Source organism: Mirounga angustirostris, unplaced genomic scaffold (genome assembly GCF_029215605.1).
Source record: "Mirounga angustirostris isolate CCGP_5_RB_7025 unplaced genomic scaffold, mMirAng1.0.hap1 SCAF_2, whole genome shotgun sequence".
NCBI classification, from domain to species: domain Eukaryota; kingdom Metazoa; phylum Chordata; class Mammalia; order Carnivora; family Phocidae; genus Mirounga; species Mirounga angustirostris.
This window is the reverse complement of record NW_026991710.1, coordinates 39,865,025-39,883,117: the sequence shown is the minus strand read 5'-3', so window position 1 is coordinate 39,883,117 and position 18,093 is coordinate 39,865,025. Positions and strand designations below refer to the sequence as shown.

General features: G+C 37.7%; 1 protein-coding gene across 6 annotated transcripts in view; it reads left to right on the top strand.

Annotated features, from left to right (window-relative positions):
* Nucleotides 1-18,093, top strand: part of NFXL1 (nuclear transcription factor, X-box binding like 1) — a 77,757-nt gene that overhangs the window by 381 nt on the left and 59,283 nt on the right. For 3 of the 6 annotated variants that reach the window (XR_010409387.1, XM_045881193.3, XM_045881192.3), the window contains exons 2-5: nucleotides 146-397; nucleotides 3,176-3,352; nucleotides 14,442-14,551; nucleotides 16,469-16,602. Coding sequence is in view for 5 of the 6 variants with exons in the window: in XM_045881193.3 (XP_045737149.1) it covers nucleotides 148-397; nucleotides 3,176-3,352; nucleotides 14,442-14,551; nucleotides 16,469-16,602 (671 nt within the window). In the remaining variant the exon portion in view is untranslated. The remainder of the gene's footprint in view (nucleotides 1-145; nucleotides 398-3,175; nucleotides 3,353-14,441; nucleotides 14,552-16,468; nucleotides 16,603-18,093) is intronic. The other 3 variants (XM_045881196.3, XM_045881195.3, XM_045881194.3) reach the window with 3 other exon arrangements.

The window sequence follows — 18,093 nt, the reverse complement described above, 5'->3', positions numbered from 1 at the left end:
TCAAACCCGGTCCTTGCCCTGCGGGGACCTTCCTCATTGCGCCGCTCATACTGGTTTCCGCCACTGCCCCTAATTCCCCGCCTCGGCACCCGCTGCGCTCACGCTCCTTCCACTCATTTTTTTTTTTTTTTCCTTTCCTCTGCAGGAATGGAAGCTTCCTGGCGCCAGGTGGCCGGTGGCCGAGGCCGAGCCCGAGGACGGGCCACCGCGGCCCCCTCTTCAGGAAATGGAATCCATCTCCGCGGCGCCGGAGGAGGGCGAGAGAAGGGCTCAGCGGGCGGTGCTGGACCTGGCCCCAGCCCCAGCCCCAGAGGAGCCGCCACCTCTGCGGCTGCAGGTAGTTCAGCCAGGCGCAGCCCCGCGGGATCTGAAGCACTGCAGACTTACGTAGCATGTGGTGAGAAAGGCTCCCGTCCTCGGTTTCACCTACTAAGGCACTTGCTAGTCAGCACTGCCTCCCCGCCCTTGCTCTCATTCACTTTTCCTGGGAGAGTTTATTATTGCCCCCACTTCTCAGACCTTCAAGGAAGCTGCTCATTTCGGCATTCTAGGCAGATTCCCAGCATAACTCTTTCACCTTAATTTTAATTACTATGAATCGGCATTACTTCTTTGTCCAGTGTTCTTCTCTTTATTCTTTTTTTGCCTGCTGAATCCCTAGACCAGAAGTTGCAAATTGTGGCCCGGGATACTGATTTAGCCTGTAGTTTGGTTTGGCTAACACAACCCTCTAAATCTGAATTGGTTGCCAGCTGGTTTTTTGTTTTGTTTTGTTTTTCTTTTCTTTTTAAAATCTCATAAAAATCTCGTTAACAACTTTTTTTTTTTTTTTTTGTAAAATAGGAGTGTGTGGCTTTACCCATGGCAACCGCCAGTTCCAGAAATTCCGTTTAGGTTGGGTTTAGGCACTCCATTTCACGTGGTCTCTCCTACCTGGGGTCCAGTTGTCTTTTTCCATCTTTGCGAGATTGCCTAGTTTAGTAACTTTAAGTGAATATGCCCTGTAAGCCCTTGAGCTTGAGGTATTTTTCTCAACTGTGGTTCCTATTCACAAATTTCATGTCCTTTTTCTGATGTATCTGATGTGGCCTCCTCTGGCATGTCATTATCCTTTATCCAAGGCTGTGTTTTAGTGTAGCCTGAGAACACACAGGCAACTCTGAATTGTCCATGCTAATGGAGGATTGCGTGAGGCCAAGGGAATAATCCCTCAAATCATTTTAATGTTTGGAATGTATTTTTCTGAATATATATATATATATATATATATATATTTTAAAGATTTATTTATTTGACAGAGAGAGACACAGCGAGAGAGGGAACACCAGCAGGGAGAGTGGAAGAGGGAGAAGCACGCTCCCCGCGGAGCAGGGAGCCCAATGCGGGGCTCTCTCCCAGGACCCTGAGACCACGACCCGAGCCACCCAGGCGCCCCCTGGATATATTTTTTGAGGGAGGAGCAAGTTGAGCTTCTGAGTGCTTTTTCCCTAAGCTGATTTTAAAGTTAGGTGGTATTCTCTTAGCTTGGAGTTACTGAGTATATTTTAATTCCAGTACAGTTAACGTACAGTGTTATATCAGTTTCAGGTATACAGTATAGTGATTCAGCACTTCCATACATCACCCGGTGCTCATCACCACAAGTGTATTCCTTAATCTTTATCACCTATTTCACCCATCCCCCCACCCACCTCCCCTCTAGCAGTTATGAATTTAGGATACAAGTGGTGGTGAAATGTGCAAGTTGAAGACCAAGAACAGTTTTGGTAGTTTCTTGGATTTTGTGGATAGCAGAAAAGCAAGCATCCTTCACCTGGATAATTGAGATTTGTCTGTAAGAAATAATATATAGGAAGTTTGCTTTGTCACTTTTCTTTGAGATGATCTTATGTGGATATGTTGATAGGGTTATGGATGTTTTTATTATGTCTTCTAACTCAGCCTTTAAAGAAATGTATCTTTACGTGCTGTTTTTTCACAATTAATGACATTTATCATCTCTCTTACTGCATATCAAGTTTTGAGTCATATATCTTATAGCCATTACTTTTCTCCTAATACTCAAAAGATTCCTGTATACATTTGCTTTCAGTTTTACCTGAAATACTGCATAATCCCCAACTAAACTGGCTGCAACAACAAAGGGAAAACATTTCATGAGGGAAATAAAAGATAAAACGTCGTTAAGTACAAATGCACAACCAAGATTAAGAAAGCTTATCTGGGTAGTGGCTCATCGGTTTTAAGCATAAAGTGAACTTAAATTAGCAATTTACAGTTTTAATTAGTGAATTTAAAATCCTCTCAATATGGGCACTAATAAATTCAGATCAATTCAGTACGTTTGTAGCTCCTTTCTTAAAACTAGGATTGCTGATCATAAGAGTTTATTAATAGTACTTGAAGAAAATTTCCCTGGTCCTTGCCCTTAAGGAGTTGGGTATATGCTATGAAGTAATCTAATTCTTTTTGTGTTATTATTTAACCAAGTAAAAAAATGAGAAGTACAGTCAGTGCTAAAGAGAATAGTGGAAGAACTAATCCAAATTTATTTAACATTTCTTTTGGAATGAAGGTGCTGTAGGAACCACGTTTTCCATATCGGCAGCATTCACAAAACATATGTTTTGTGACTACATTTTAATAAAGGCAAAAAGTCTTTGGCCTTTCTAAGAGCAGATTATAAAGATAATGGGTATACAGTGAATATTGTTTGTGCAAAATCTTTGGTGGGTCAGGCCAGGCTGGGCTGTAGTGTGGAAGAGGATTGTTTGAGAAAGCACCCAGTTTAACGGATTCTGATGTGCTCCCAGTTGGCATGTTTCCCACCTCTCAAAAATCACTGTGTATGATTTATTTTTAAACATGCCATTTTAATTTTTATTAACATCCTTATTTTGAGGTTAATAGTTTTTTGATACTTTATCATATCTTTATGATTTTTAAATTGATTTATTAATCACTGTTTCTAGGAAAATTTGCTGCATTTAGCAGGATATTTAACAAAAGTGAAAGTTTTCATTGTGGTATTATTCTCTTTAGTTGTTTGCCAAGAAACTTGAAAATACTTTTTTTGTGCATAATAGTAAGATAAAATGCTCCAAGGATGACTTTTAAATCTATGTGCTTAGAGATTGTTTTGCAGAAATGGAACTTAATTTTTTTTTCTTTTAAGCAGAGCTAATGTCTCAAAGGAAATTTGAGGAAATCAAGAAGGCCAATCAAGCTGCAGCCAAAAAACTTGTTGAAGAACACTTTAGCTCTTCCTCTGAAGAAGAAGGAGATGAAGATTTTGAAGGAAAACGGGGGAAAATAGTTGCTAATACATTTACAAGTTACACTACTCAGACAGGTGCTGTATGGTCTTTTAAATTTTGACTTTTTTTTTTTTTTAAGTTTTTATTTAAATTCCAGTTAGTTACAGTGTAATATTAGTTTCAGGTATATAATTTAGTGATTCAGCACTTACATACATCACGCAATGCTCATCACAACAAGTGCACTCCTTAATCCCCATCACCTACTCAGCACATCTCCCCACCCACCTCCCTTTAATAACCATCAGTTTGTTCTCTGTAGTTAAGTGTCTTCTGTTTCTTGGCTTACCATTTGCTCTTTCCCCCCTGCCCTTTGCTTGTTTTGTTTCTTAAATTCCACAGATGAGTGAAATCATCTGATATTTGTCTTTCTCTGACTGACTTATTTCACTTAGCATAACACACTAGCTCCATCCATGTCATTGCAAAAGGCAAGATTTCATTCTTTTTTATGGCTAATATCCCATTGTGTATATATATCACATCTTCTTTTTTTTTTTTTTAAAAGATTTTTTATTTATTTATTTGACAGAGAAAGCCACAGCGAGAGAGGGAACACAAACAGGGAGTGGGAGAGGGAGAAGCAGACTCCCTGCTGAGCAGGGAGCCCGATGCGGGACTCGATCCCGGGACTCCAGGATCATGACCTGAGCCAAAGGCAGTCGCTTAACCAACTGTGCCACCCAGGCGCCCCTATATCACATCTTCTTTATCCATTCACTAGTCGATGGACATTTGGGCTATTTCCATAATTTGGCAAATGTAGATAACGCTGCTATAAACATCAGGGTGCATGTAGCCTTAGAATTAGTATTTTTGTATTCTTTGGGTAAATATCTAGTAGTGCAATTACTAGGTCATAGGTAGTTCTATTTTTAACTTTTTGAGGAACCTCCATACTGTTCTCCAGAGTGGTTGCACCAGTTTGCATTCCCACTAACAGTGCAAAAGGGTTCCCCTTTCTCCATTTGCTTGCCAACATCTGTTGTTTCTTGTGTTGTTGATTTTACCCATTCTGACAGGTGTGAGGTGGTATCTCATTTTAGTTTTGGTTTGCATTTCCCTGATGGCAAGTGATGATGAGCATCTTTTCATGTGTCTATTGCCCATCTGTAGGTCTTCTTTGGAAAAATAATCTGTTCTGCCCGTTTTTTAATTGGATTATTTGTTTTTTGTGTGTTGGGTTTTTTTAAGTTCTTTGTATATTTTGGATATTAGCCTTTTATCAGATTGTCATTTGCAAATATCTTCTTACATTCCAAAGATTGCCTTTTCATTTTGTTGGTTGTTTTCTTTGCTGTGCCTCCAGCTTTGCTTTTCTTTTTCAAGGTTGCTTTGGCTATTGGGGGTCTTTTGTGGTTCCATACAAATTTTAGGATTGTTTGTTCTAGCTCTGTGAAAAATGCTGGTAGTAGTTTGATAGGGATTGCATTAAATGTGTAGACTGCTTTGGGTAATATAGGCATTTTAACAATATGTGTTCTTCCAGTCCATGAGCATGGAATGTTTTTCCATTTCTTTATGTCATCTTTAATTTCTTTCATTAGTGTTTCATAGTTTTCAGAGTAACAGGTACAAGTCTTTTACCTCTTTGGTTAGGTTTTTTCCTAGGTATCTGACTATTTTTGGTCTAATTGTAAATGGGGTTGATTCCTTAATTTCTCTTTCTGCTGCTTCGTTATTGGTGTATAGAAATTCAACAGATTTCTGCATATTGATTTTGTATCCTATGACTTTACTAAATTCATGTATCAGTTCTAGAATTTTTTTGGTGGAGTCTTCTGGGTTTTCTCTATAGAGTATCATGCTGTCTGCAAATATTGAAAGTCTGACTTCTTCCTTGCCAGTTTAAATGCCTTTTATTTCTTTTTGTTGTCTGATTACTGTGACTAGGCCTTCAAATATTATGTTAAATAACAGTTGTGAAGGTGAACATCCCCATCTTGTTCTTGGCCGTAGAGGAAAAGTTCTCAATTTTCCCTATTGAGGATGCTATTAGCTGTGGGCTTTTCATATATGGCCTTTATCATTTTGAGGTATGTTTCCTCTAAACCTACTCTATTGAGGGTTTTTTTCATGAATGGATATTGTACTTTGTCAAATGCTTTTTCTGCATCTCTTGAGAGGATCATATGGTTCTTATCCTTTCTTTTATTAATGTGGTGTATCACATTGATTGGTTTATGAATATTGAACCACGCTTACTGCCCAGGAATAAATCCTAATTGGCCACAGTGACTGATTCTTTTAATGTACTGTTGGATTCGATTTGCTCGTATTTTATTGAGAATTTTTGCGTCCATGTTCATCAGGGATTTGGCCTGTAGTTCTCTTTTTTAGTGGTATCTTTATTTGGTTTTGCTATCAGGGTAATGCTGGCCTCATAGAATGAATTTGGAAGTTTTTCTTCCTTTTCTGTTTTCTGAAATAGTTTGAGAAGAATAGGTACTAACTCTTCTCTAAATGTTTGGTAAATTTACCTGTGAAGCCATCTGGCCCAGGACTTTTGTTGGGAGATTTTTTATTACTGATTTAATTTCTTTGCTGGTTATCTGTCCAGGTTTTCTATTTCTTCCTGTTTCAGTTTTGGTAGTTTATATATGTTTCTAGGAATTTATCCATTTCTTCCAGATTGTGCAATTTGTTGGCATGTAATTTTTCATAATATTCCTTTATAATTCTTTATATTTCTGTGGTGTTGTTTATTTCTTGTCTCTCATTTGTGATTTTATATATTTGAGTCCTTTCTCTTTTCTTTTTGATAAGTGGCTAGAGGTTTATCAATTTTATTAATTTTTTTCAAAGAACCAGCTCCTTGTGTCATTGATAGGTTCTGTTGTTTTTATTTTCTATAACATTTATTTCTGCTTTAATCTCTGTTATTTCCTTCCTTCTGCTGGCTTTAGGCTTTATTTGCTTTTCTTTTTCTAGCTCCTTTAGGTGTAAGGTTAGGTTGTCTATTTGAGATTTTTCTTGCTTCTTGAGGTTGGCCTGCCTTGCTATATACTTCCCTCTTAGGACCGCTGTTGCTGCATCCTGAAGGTTTTGGACTGTTGTGTTTTCATATTCATTTGTTTCCATGTGTTTTTTTTTTTTAATTTCTTTGTTGATTTCCTGGCTGACTCATTCATTCTTTAGTAGGATGTTCTTTAACCTCTATGTATTTGTGGTGTTTCCACATTTTTTTCTTGTGGTTAACTTCAAGTTTCTTTTTGTGGTCAGAAAATATGCATGGTATGATCTCAATCTTTTTGTACTTGTTGAGGCTTGATTTGTGTCCTGGTATGTGATCAGTTCTGGAGAATGTCCATGTGCACTTGAAAAGAATGTGTATTCTGCTATTTTAGGATGGAATGTTCTGACTATATCTGTTAAATCCATCTGTTCCAGTGTGTCATTCAAAGCCATTGTGTCCTTGTTGATTTTCTGTTAAATCTGTCCATTGATGTAAGTGGGGTGTTAATGTCCCCTACTATTACTGTATTATTACCAATTAGTTCCTTTATGTTTGTTACTGTTTTACATATTTGGGTGCTCCCATGTTGGGTGCATACATATTTACAATTGTTTGATATTGTTGGATTGTCCCCTTTATTATGATGTAGTGCCTTTCTTCATGTCTTGTCAGTCTTTGGTTTAAAGTCTAGTTTTTCTGGTATAAGTATTGCTACTCTGGCTTCCTTTTGATGTCCATTTGCAGGATAAATGGTTCTCCATTACCTCACTTTCAATCTGTAGGTGTCTTGAGGTCTAAAATGAGTCTCTTGTAGGTGGCATATAGATAGGTCTTGTTTTTCTATCCATTCTGACATGCTGTATCTTTTGATTGGTGTGTTTAGTCCATTTACATTCAGAGTAATTATTGATATATATGTATTTAGTGCCATTTTATTACTTGTTTTGTCATTGTTTCTGGGGATTTTCTCTGATCCTTTCTTGTCTTTGTCACTTTTGGTCTTTCCTTTTCACTCAAAGAGTCCCCTTTAATATTTCTTGCAGGGTAGGTTTCATGGTTCAGAACCCCTTTAGTTTTTGTTTGTCTGGGAAACTCTTTATCTCTCCTTCTATTCTGACTGATAGTCTTGCTGGATATTCTTGGCTGCAGATTTTTCCTATTCAGCACTTCGAGTGTATCATGCCACTCCCTTGTGGCTTGCCAAGTTTTGGTTGAGAGATCTGCAGCTAGCCTTACGGGTTTTCCCTTGTAAGTTAAGGACTTCTGTTGTCTTGCTGCTTTTAAGACTTTTTCTTTATCTCTATATTTTGCAAATTTAATTACAATATGTATTGGTGTTGACCTGCTTTTTTTGATTTTGTTGGGAGTTCTCTGTGTCTCCTGGATCTGGATGTCTGTTTCCTCACCCAGATTAGGGAAGTTTTCAGTTATGATTTTCACAAATAAATTTTCTGCCCCCTTTTCTCTCTCTTCTTCTGGGCCTCTTACAATACAAATGTGATTACATTTGTTGGAGTCACTGAATTCCCTAAGTCTAGTCTCATATTTTATAATTCTTCTTCCTCTCTGTTCAGCTTCACTATTTTCCATTATTTTACCTTCTATGTCACTTATTTGTTCCTCTGCTTCTTCCAACCTTGTGTTCATTGCATCAAGCCTGTTTCCAATCCCAGTTATTGTATTTTTCATTTCTGACTTATTCTTTTTTAACTCTTTTATCTCTGCTGTAATGGTCTCCCTGATGTCTTCTGTTCTTTTCTCAAGCCCAGTGGTATCCTTATGATTGTTGCTTTAAATTTTCCATCAAGCATATTATATCTATTTTGCTTAGATCTCTGGCCATGACTTTATCTTGTTCTTTCGTTTGGGATTAATTCCTCTGGCTTGGCATTTTGTCTAAGTCTCTGCCTTCTTCTGTGTATAAGAAAAGTTCATTATGTTTCCTTCTCCTGAGCATAATGGATTTCGGAAGAAGAGGTCAGATAGTGAGTGTCCGGGGCCTGGCGCTTCAGGCGGTGTCTCTGGTGCGTGCTGCACATGCTGCGTGCGCCCTGCTGTTGTGTTTTGGCTGTTCTCTCCTTCAGGCCAGTCCTCTGCAGAGGCTCTCCTTGCATGCAGTGGGTAGTGTTTGGTCCTTGGCCTGAGTGTGGCAAGTTTTAACTAGGGGTATTCTGGTCTGCTGGTTTAAATGAGATCTGATACTAGTTCCGCTAGACCTGAAGCCCTGCAGAACTCTGGTCAGGAGATGTGGCGTGGGCAGGGGTTCCTGCTGGTCCTCTGGGGAAGGGGCCTGCTGTGCTGGGCCTGAGGCAAGCTCCACCAGAGTGCAGGGATGTGGAACTTGGTGTAAGCAGGTTAGGGGGCCAGTGTCGGCGCTGTGCTGTTTACCACAGGTGGCTCTGGGTTTATACTGAGGGGCGCGGGAGAGAAATGGCACCGGCTAGCTCCTTTATCCCCAGAGAGACATCTCCAGTGAACACTGCCTCTCAGCGCGCACTCTAAGGGGAGTGAATAATCTCCCCCTGTGTGCCCCAGGCACGCTTCAGACCGCTGGTTTCCATGCTGTCTGCCCCAGGGTTGTTTGCCTGCCTTCTGTTCAGGAGCAGTGTAAGGCCCTCAGGGCTCTATCCCAGCCAGGCCCTGGGATAGACCTTTAAAACTCCAGTCTTTATGCCCCACTGGTTGTAAGAACTCAAAAAATCAGCCCTTCTTGTTTTTTCAGCCAGTGGCTTTGGGGAAATGTTCTTGTGCGTTCCCCTGCGTGCTCCTCTCTCTCGCATCTTTCTCCGCGACCATGGCTCCCTTCCTACCGTGGCACTCATGATCCGTTTCTTGGCTAAACCACGTCTCTGTCCTCTTAGCTTCATTGTTGTGGCTTCTTCGCTCCCTTCACTTGTGGAGTTTATCCTGTCAGTCTTCGGGTTGATTTCTGGGGTATTTAGAATGATTTGATAGTTATCTGTTGTTTGAAGGAAGAGACAAGCCTATGGTATTCCTACTCTGCCGCCATCTTAGCTTACCCCTAAATTTTGACTGTTTTGACATCAATGAAAATATATTCCTGACTTTTAAAGAACACTTTTAGTCTATATGGAATAGTTTTTGCCTCTTAAGAATGAGCATTTTTGTATTGCAGAGTTGAATTTTTGTGCCTTTTACTATTTGAGTTACATGTTGTAGAACACTAATCTTTCCATAGAGCAAATAGAATGTCAGTGTCCCTTATAGCCTTAGAAGTTCTCTATGTGTAATTGGCAATTCATTAGCATCTGGGAGGGGGATGCCAGAGCTCCTTGAAATGTGTGGGGTCAGGTTGTCTGTCCCCAGTTATGATTTGGTGGGGCTTGACAACTTTGAATACTTGCTTAAATCTATTCTTCATTTTGCTCATTTTTCATCATATATTAAATGTGTTTTGAAGTCAGTTTTACTTCTTGACTTTCTTCCTTTATATTGTATCTTACAACTTGTGATTTCATTTTTTTTTTTTTTAAATTAAGTCTTCTCTGGTTGATGTGTACAGCGTCATTAAATGTGTATATCTGGGTTACTCTTAATACCACACTTGTTAACGAGTGAGAGGGCCAAATTGATGTCGCTATGAAGGATTTGGTATTAAGTATAAAAGTAGATTATTTTAAACTTGACTGTTTTAACACTTTTCATATTTTATACTTAATGTCATTGTTAGAAATATGCTTGCATGTATTATCAACATTAGTTATTTGTCTGAGTATCTGATGGCATCATGGGGCCAGGCACACAATGTCAAGTAGATTTTCTAAGGAATTGACCATATCTGCTAAAGAATTGAGATTAGGAAGCTTGAAGTCTGGCTCGGCCAGGTAGGTTGATAAAGTGTGACCTTTATCAACTGGCTCAGCCAGGTAACTTGATCAAGAGTTATTTTAAGGTTAGGAAGTTTCTTGCTTCTAGAGTTCTCTATAGAAAGTAACCTTAAGAAGTTTCCTGCTTCAAGAGGACCTCACTTAAACTATTCTAGATAGTGATAGGTTTTATTTTTAAATAAGAAATTTAATACTGTAACTCAGTATTTCTTCCTACTATTTAAAAGTTTATCATTTATAAGTTATTAATTTTTTATAAGTGATTAATTTTTGGTCTGGCTTTCATCTTAAGGTGGTAAGGCAGTTTTTCTTATGTTGTTTTTTGTCCAGTCCATAAATATTTTGATTCTTGTGCCTTTTTGTTCTCTACTTTGTGAGGAAATCTGATTACTTGATTTAAGAACAATAAATGTTAGGGTAATGAAGTGTTTCCCATCTCACTTTAGTGGGTTAAACACCAGAACTTTGCCAAAGTTTCTTTTTGTCTGAGCCCAGCCTTTGTACTTCGATGACCCTTCTCTCAAATTTCAGACTTGCATGGTTAACTTCCTGATGGGTGTCTCTATCTTGTTGGCCCATGGACACATCAAACGTAGGTTTAAAGATAACTTATTTCTTGTTTTAACCTGAGTTAGTAGCACCACTGTTTTCCCAATCACCCGCCCAAAAGCCAGAAATCCTGGTGAGTAATGGTGCAAACATAACATGAGCGTGTCTCGTCCTGTACTGTCCTCCCCTCTGCCTGTGTCGGACCTCTCATCAAACAAGTCACTCTTTCCTTCGAATGTTGACATGAACATAAGCTTTTAAAAGCAGCACAGTCTACTTGTTACCAAGTCCTGCTGAGTTTTGCTTCCTAAATTTCTTAACTCTACCCTTCCTCTCCCCATCTACTATTATTGCCTAATTCAGTCTCCTACAGCTGTTTAATATGTGGATTAAATCCATATAACTTTATGAGGTAGATATTACTATTGCTGTTATTACTATTTTAAAGATGAGAAAATTGAGAAATAGGTAACTTGCTTAGAGTTGTTTTTTGCTTTATCTGCTGTAACTGCCTCTTAACTGGTACTTTAGGCTTCTAGTCTTGGCCTCTATGGACTCATCCTTCTGCAGCTGCCAGAGTGATCTTTTTAGAATGTGTGACTTCAGATGCTAGGCTCTGTTATCCATTATGACATCTTAGGCAGTGTAGTTAATCCTGCAGCCAAAGTTGAATACAATTTTCAAAGAAATTTTAAATAAATTTTATAAATATAAGGTTGTACTTTATTTTGTTAAAGCCCATTCCATCATGTTCCCAAATTCTTTTTTATGTGCTAGCTGTTAAATTAGGTGAAATTTAAAATGTTATACAGTTGACCCTTGAACAATATGGGCTTGAGCTGTGCAAGTCCACTTATACGTGTATTTTTTTCAATAAATGTATTTATAGTACTGTAAATGCATTTTATTTTATGATTTTGTTAATAACATTTCCTTTTTTGTTGTTTTTTTTTGTTTCAAATTTTTATTTAAATTCTAGTTAGCACATATTGCAATACTGGTTTCAGGAGTAGAATCCAGTGATTTATCACTTACATATAACACCCAGTGCTCATCACAGCAAATGCCCTCTTTAATACCCATCACCCAGCTAGCCCATCCCCCGCCCACCTCCCTCCATTGACCCTCAGTTTGTTCTCAGTAGCTAAGAATCTCTTATGGTTTGCTTCTCTCTCTCTCTCTCTTTTTTTTTCTTCCCATATGTTCATCTGTTTTGTTTCTTAAATTCCAGATATGAGTGAAATCATATGGTATTTGTCTTTCTCTGACTGACTTGTTTTTGCTTAGCGTAATACGCTCTGGTTCCATTCACATCGTTGCAAATGGCAAGATTTCATTCTTTTTGATGGCTGTGTAATATCCCATTGTATAAATATACCACATCTTCTTTATCCATTCATCAGTCATTGAACATTTGGCCCCTTCCCTATTTGGCTGTTGTTAATAATGCTGCTATAAACATTAAGGTGTATGTGTTCCTTTGAATCTGTATTTTTGTATCCTTTGGTTAAATACTTAGTAGTGCAGTTGCTAGGTGACCGTAGGGTAGCTCTGTTTTTAACTTTTTGAGGAAACTCCATACTGTTTTCCAAAGTGGCTGCACCAGTTTGCATTCCCACCAACAGTGTAAGATGGTTCCCCTTTCTCCACATCCTCACCAACATCTGTTGTTTCCTGGATTGCTAATTTTAGCCATTCTGACAGGTATGAGGTGGCATCTCATTGTGGTTTTGACTTGTATTTTCCTGATGATGAGTGAAGTTGAACATTTTTTCATGTGTCTATTAGCCATCTGGATGTCCTCTTTGGAAAAATGTCTATTCTTGTCTCCTGCCCATTTCTTAACTGGATTATTTGTTTTTTGGGTGTTGATAACATTTCTTATTCTCCAGCTTACAGTATGGTGAGAATACAGCATATAATACATATTGCATACAAAATATTGTTGTTTCATGTTGTTAGGCTTCTGGTCAACAGTAGGCTACCAACTAGTAGTTTTAGGGGGTCAAAAGTTACATGCATATTTATGATTGCATGGTTGTTTAAGGGTCAGCTGTACCTTTGTTATGGGCCCAGCACGCTTCCGCTGCGCAACTCTGCTCACCAGCTGTACCTTTGTTAAAGCCAACTATGTTGAAGAGCAAAGCAAGCACACAATAGGGTTCTTTTTTTTTTTTTAAAGATTTTATTTATTTGACGAGAGAGAGAAGGAGAGCACAAGCAGGCAGAGAGGCAGGCAGAGGGTGAGGGAGAAGCAGGCTCCCCGCCGAGCAGGGAACCTGATGTGGGGCTCAATCCCAGGACCCTGGATTCATGACCTGAGCTGAAGGCAGACGCTTAACGACTGAGCCACCCAGGCGCCCCACACAATAGGGTTCTTAAGTCTGCTTTTATTTTATTTTATTTTATTTTATTTATTTATTTATTTTTTAAGATTTTATTTATTTATTTTAGAGAGAGAATGAGAGACAGCACAAGAGGGAAGAGGGTCAGAGGGAGAAGCAGACCCCCTGCTGAGCAGGGAGCCCGATGCGGGACTCGATCCCGGGACTCCAGGATCATGACCTGAGCCGAAGGCAGTCGCTTAACCAACTGAGCCACCCAGGCGCCCTTAAGTCTGCTTTTAAGGATACTCTCTAAACTTCAATGTTTATTTAAAATAAAGCAATTGTCTTTAATAATTTTATAATACTTTATAGTTTTGGGAGTGATTTTATGTGTATTTTGTTTAATATCCTGAATTATATATTTATATTATGGTAGAGCAAGTTTTTGTAAGTACTTGGTTTATTTAGATGATTTTAGAAAGTACAGAATTAGCCAAATGTCCTGTTTATTTAACTTTTCTCTTTGGTGACTTAAATTTTGATTTGAACAATTTTCTTGCCAGGATCGCTGATGCTGTTAGTCTACTTTTATTGGAGACTCAGTTCCTCTATTGAGGAATCTTTATTATACTAAAAGCATGTAGGTTTATTTCTCTTACACTAAAGTGACTCAGATTATTGCTTTTTTGGTGTTGTATGCTTGTGGATAGTTTTTCAGGCTTTCATTTTGCTGTCACCTGTTATTTCTTGGATATTCTTATAGTAACCTTTTGCCGCAGCATAACATAGTGTGACAAGGGCTCACTTTGCAGTCAGACTGAAGTTACTTAATTGTTCTTGTCTCAGTTTTCTCATTTTCTCTGTAAAGTGAAGATAAAAATAGCTCATTTAATCCTATTGAAATGAAGAATGTACAGTGCCTAGCAAATAAATGCTCAATAATTGCTTACAGAAAATTATGGTTTAGTGGTATTTTCTAAGAAGTTCATGCTACCTTTTTAAGTAGAAATAATGAATATAATTTAATGAAACAAGGTGATTATTGTGTAATGACCTCAGGATCATTTCATCTAACAGGTTTTCAGTAAGAATATGCTATGTATCAACACACACATTTATATTTAGGCTAAACGGCTCTGCTGAGCTTTGACTTTGCAGATTCTTTCACTTTGCTTTTAGGTATGCTTTCCCTTGTTACTAAACATCTTGCCACTCTTGCCCATGGCTCTGCCCCCACCAAAGTTGTTAAGGACCGTAACAGCAATGAAAGCAAGTATGTTCTCAGAGAGGGCCGATGTACTGTTTTTGAGTTAAGGACATAAGATTTAATGCATGAACTCTCTGACCTTTTGGCTGCAATTCTCACTAACTGTGGTACTATTAGTGGGTTTGTGTTATTTTTGGATGTTGCTTAACATGAAGTTTTCAATTTTTAAATTTCAAGATGGAGATATGCGTGAATTAGAGCGAACAAGACAGTATGTCCATGAAGCTTTCCAAGCAGGGGCTATGACGTGCTTGATTTGTATTGCTTCGGTGAAGAGAAACCAAGCAGTAAGTTCTTCCCTTTATCTATATTAATGCATCTCCCCAAAATATCTTATTTTGCATTTGTCCTATGTAACCATTTATTCTTTTATTTTTGTTCAAAAATGTTTCATTTGAGAATTTTATGAATTGATCTTCATTTTGTAAATCTGTAATTTGAAAAAATTACTTCTAAATGAGCAGCCAGTATTTTTAGCACTGTTAATATAAGTGAAGCAAATTATCTTCAGTTTTAATACACATGTCAATTTGATAAAGCATAGCATCTGCACTTTAGAGATTCCCACAATACTGAAATGTTAAAATACACTATATTTCACTACTTTCAACAGGTTTTAAAAAAGGGAGAGTTCCTGCCTTAAAGGAAGTAGAACCTAGCTGTGATACTCAGCAGTTTATTAGAGAGCTTCTCTTGTGTTTCTTGTGTTGAAGACACTGTGGAAAATGGCTAGGGTCACTGGGGAGAGATGGATTCAGATATAACTCATGTACTTAGAGGTGCTATGGTCTAATGGTGAAGTTATCCATATGTAAATTTAAAAGGGCATTAAAGAAGCAATTAAGGGGAAGTAAGGACTGAATATGGTAGACTCAGTGTTTAGACTCAGATTAACCTGCTATTATAGCAGCATTGCCTAGACAAAATCAGGCCAGATGAATTGAGTTGGTCGTGTGGAGTGAATCAGAAATTTACATTGGATAGGATAGATGTGGATGCATGTGCCTTTGGTGTCTAGAGTCACATCTGGTTGGCTTACTCTGATTTCTGCTGCAGCGGATGAATAATCTCGCTGCATGTGGTTATATTCCCACCTTAAACACTTGCTGTGTGTGTAGATTTATTTTTTTTGTTAACCTTAATGCTTTCTCCTTGGGATTACTCAGCTAGTACATAGGCATCGTGCACAAGCACCGGGGAGTTAATGTCCTTTGGGGCAACTTTCTTCCACATGGAATTAATTGGCGGATGAGTGTCCCAGCCTTCTCTCCGGTAGGAGTTGGGGCCGGGGTAGTCTGAGATGTGTTTTACATGGTTCTTCAGAGGGTCCATAACAGGACTGAACTTTGGCCCTTAGCAATAATCAGCTCAACAATATACCATTTATTGGCATTTCCTCTTCCCTACCTTATCCCCTCAATGTTGCATCCCAGTTCTTTTCTCAGGCACTGCTTTGGGGGTAACAAACTAAGAAGTTGCCTTCTTTTTTTGAATGCTTCTGCCAGCTTATGCATTGTGCTACATGTGTGATTTTATTGAACAGCTGTAATATGTTGTAATGGAAGGAGAACTGATTTTTGTCATTGAAATGTTGGCAGGTTTTAAAAATTAATTTACTATTATTAAGTTTAAAAAATATATATTTTTTGCTCATTTAATTTTTAGAATTTAGCATTAAGTGCTAGACTAATAGATTTTATATAACAAAAGGGCTATGTACAGATATATGTACATAATATATTTCAGGATTCCTCTGTAGCATTATTTATAATTGGAAATAACCTAAATGTCCAAAAAGAAATTGGATATGTAATCTACATGATATACAGCTATAAATATCATGTATGAACATATTTAATAATGGCAAGTGCTTATAGTATGTTAAAGAAAAGACTATGAAGTTATATATCAATTAGTACAGCATGACCTTATTTTTAAAAAGTGTGAAATATCTACCAAAACAATTGGAGATCATTCAGAATGTTATTAGTTATTTCTAGCTAGATGACTCTGGGTAATTAATATTTTTATTTAAAATGTTCTAAACTTAAATAAATTTTTATGAAGAACATTTCTTCTGTTAGACTGGAAGGAAAAATTTTTTTCTTTAGTCCTTAGGTAGCTCTTCAAAATAATTTAGTGTGATGCTCACTTTAAAGTATTAGTCATTGGATACATGTTAATTTCTGATACCTTTGTCTTAGGTTTGGAGCTGTTCAGGATGTTTCTGTATATTTCACATGCCCTGTATCCAGAAGTGGGCTAAAGATAGCCAGTTTCTGGTATCTTCTCCTTTGACGGATGACGATTTTGGAAAGAGAGATTATCCTTGGCCATGGTAACTTTCTGCTAATTTAGTTGGAATAGTAAGTTGTAAAATAAATGAAAATTGTAGGTCCTAAGTTGCCGTATTGGCAGTTTCAGTATCCATTTTGGGCCTTCAGTTAGTTTGGTTTGTGGAGTTATAGTACTTTGGTAATGGCTTCTGTTTTTTTCCGGTTTGTATAACTACTTGTTACTTTCAAAATCCAATAAATCATTCAGACTTTACTTTTTCTTCTGCAAAACACCTCCTTAATTATCTTTTTTAAAGAACTTCCATTTCTTTAAAATTCTGTATGACTAGAATCCTTCATAATTCTGGTACTTCTCTTCTGGAGTTACTGTTAGTGTACATTAGTATCACATTGTACAAGACTGCCATCTAATGTATTTTGATCATAGGCTTCCTGATTTTATCTTTGAAATCTCTCAAACTGCAGGTATATATTATTCAGTCTTACCACTTTTTCCACATTAATTTCATTAGTATGGCTTATTATCGATGAATATTTGATTATGAACTTGTTATATTTCTAGAAAGAGTTGGGGAGTAGAAAATTTTTATCTCTGCTAAATAAAGATAATAAAAAATTTATCCATACTGGCAGCTCAGAGGGTAGATTTACTGTCAAGGTAATGAAGCATAAACTTCAGGGGTTCTGGGCGCCTGGGTGGCTCAGTTGGTTAAGTGTCTGCCTTCGGCTCAGGTCATGACCCCAGGGTCCTGGGATCAAGCTCCGCATCAGGCTCCCTGCTCGGCGGGAAGCCTGCTTCTCCCTCTCCCACTCCCCCCTGCTTGTGTTCCCTCTCTCGCTGTTTCTCTCTGTCACATAAATAAATAAAATCTTAAAACAAAACAAAAACTTGAGGGGTTCTGTGTTCATATAAATATTCACTTTTGTAACTAATTTTAGATTCTTAACAGAGGCCCCTAAATTGTATAAGATTCAGACCTCAGAAAACCTGGATCCATATCAGACCTCCCCTTATTACCACAAATACTGATACATTTGTAAAATTTTGGTGGTGTAGTGGTTTTTTTTAAAGTAGGCTGAACTGACTGAGCCACTTAGGCGCCCCTGTGGTAGTGTAGTTTTTCAAAAACATTTTAGACATACTAGTTGGAAAAATAATTCTCAGCATTCTGTGAGGGTTTTTATTCCCATGTTAATGGGATTTTGAAATTGATGAAATGATATGTTCAGGCTTCTCTTACTCTTAAGTAGTGAAGCCAGGATTTGAAACCTAGGATTTCTAACTTCTAAATTCAGTGCTTTTCTATTCTTCTGAGTTGTCTCTTATAATACTATTTTTAGAGATATTATTTGTTTTGTTTGCATTGAATATTAGCTTCTCTGAAACAGTTTAAAATTTCAGAGTCTATATTTGTTTTGCTACTGTATATTTATTTGTGGGAGGATGTCAGTGTTCAATAGGTACAAAATTAAACTAGATATTCAGACTTAATTTTAGAGATCTAAACCTTATGCATACTTTTTATCACCCT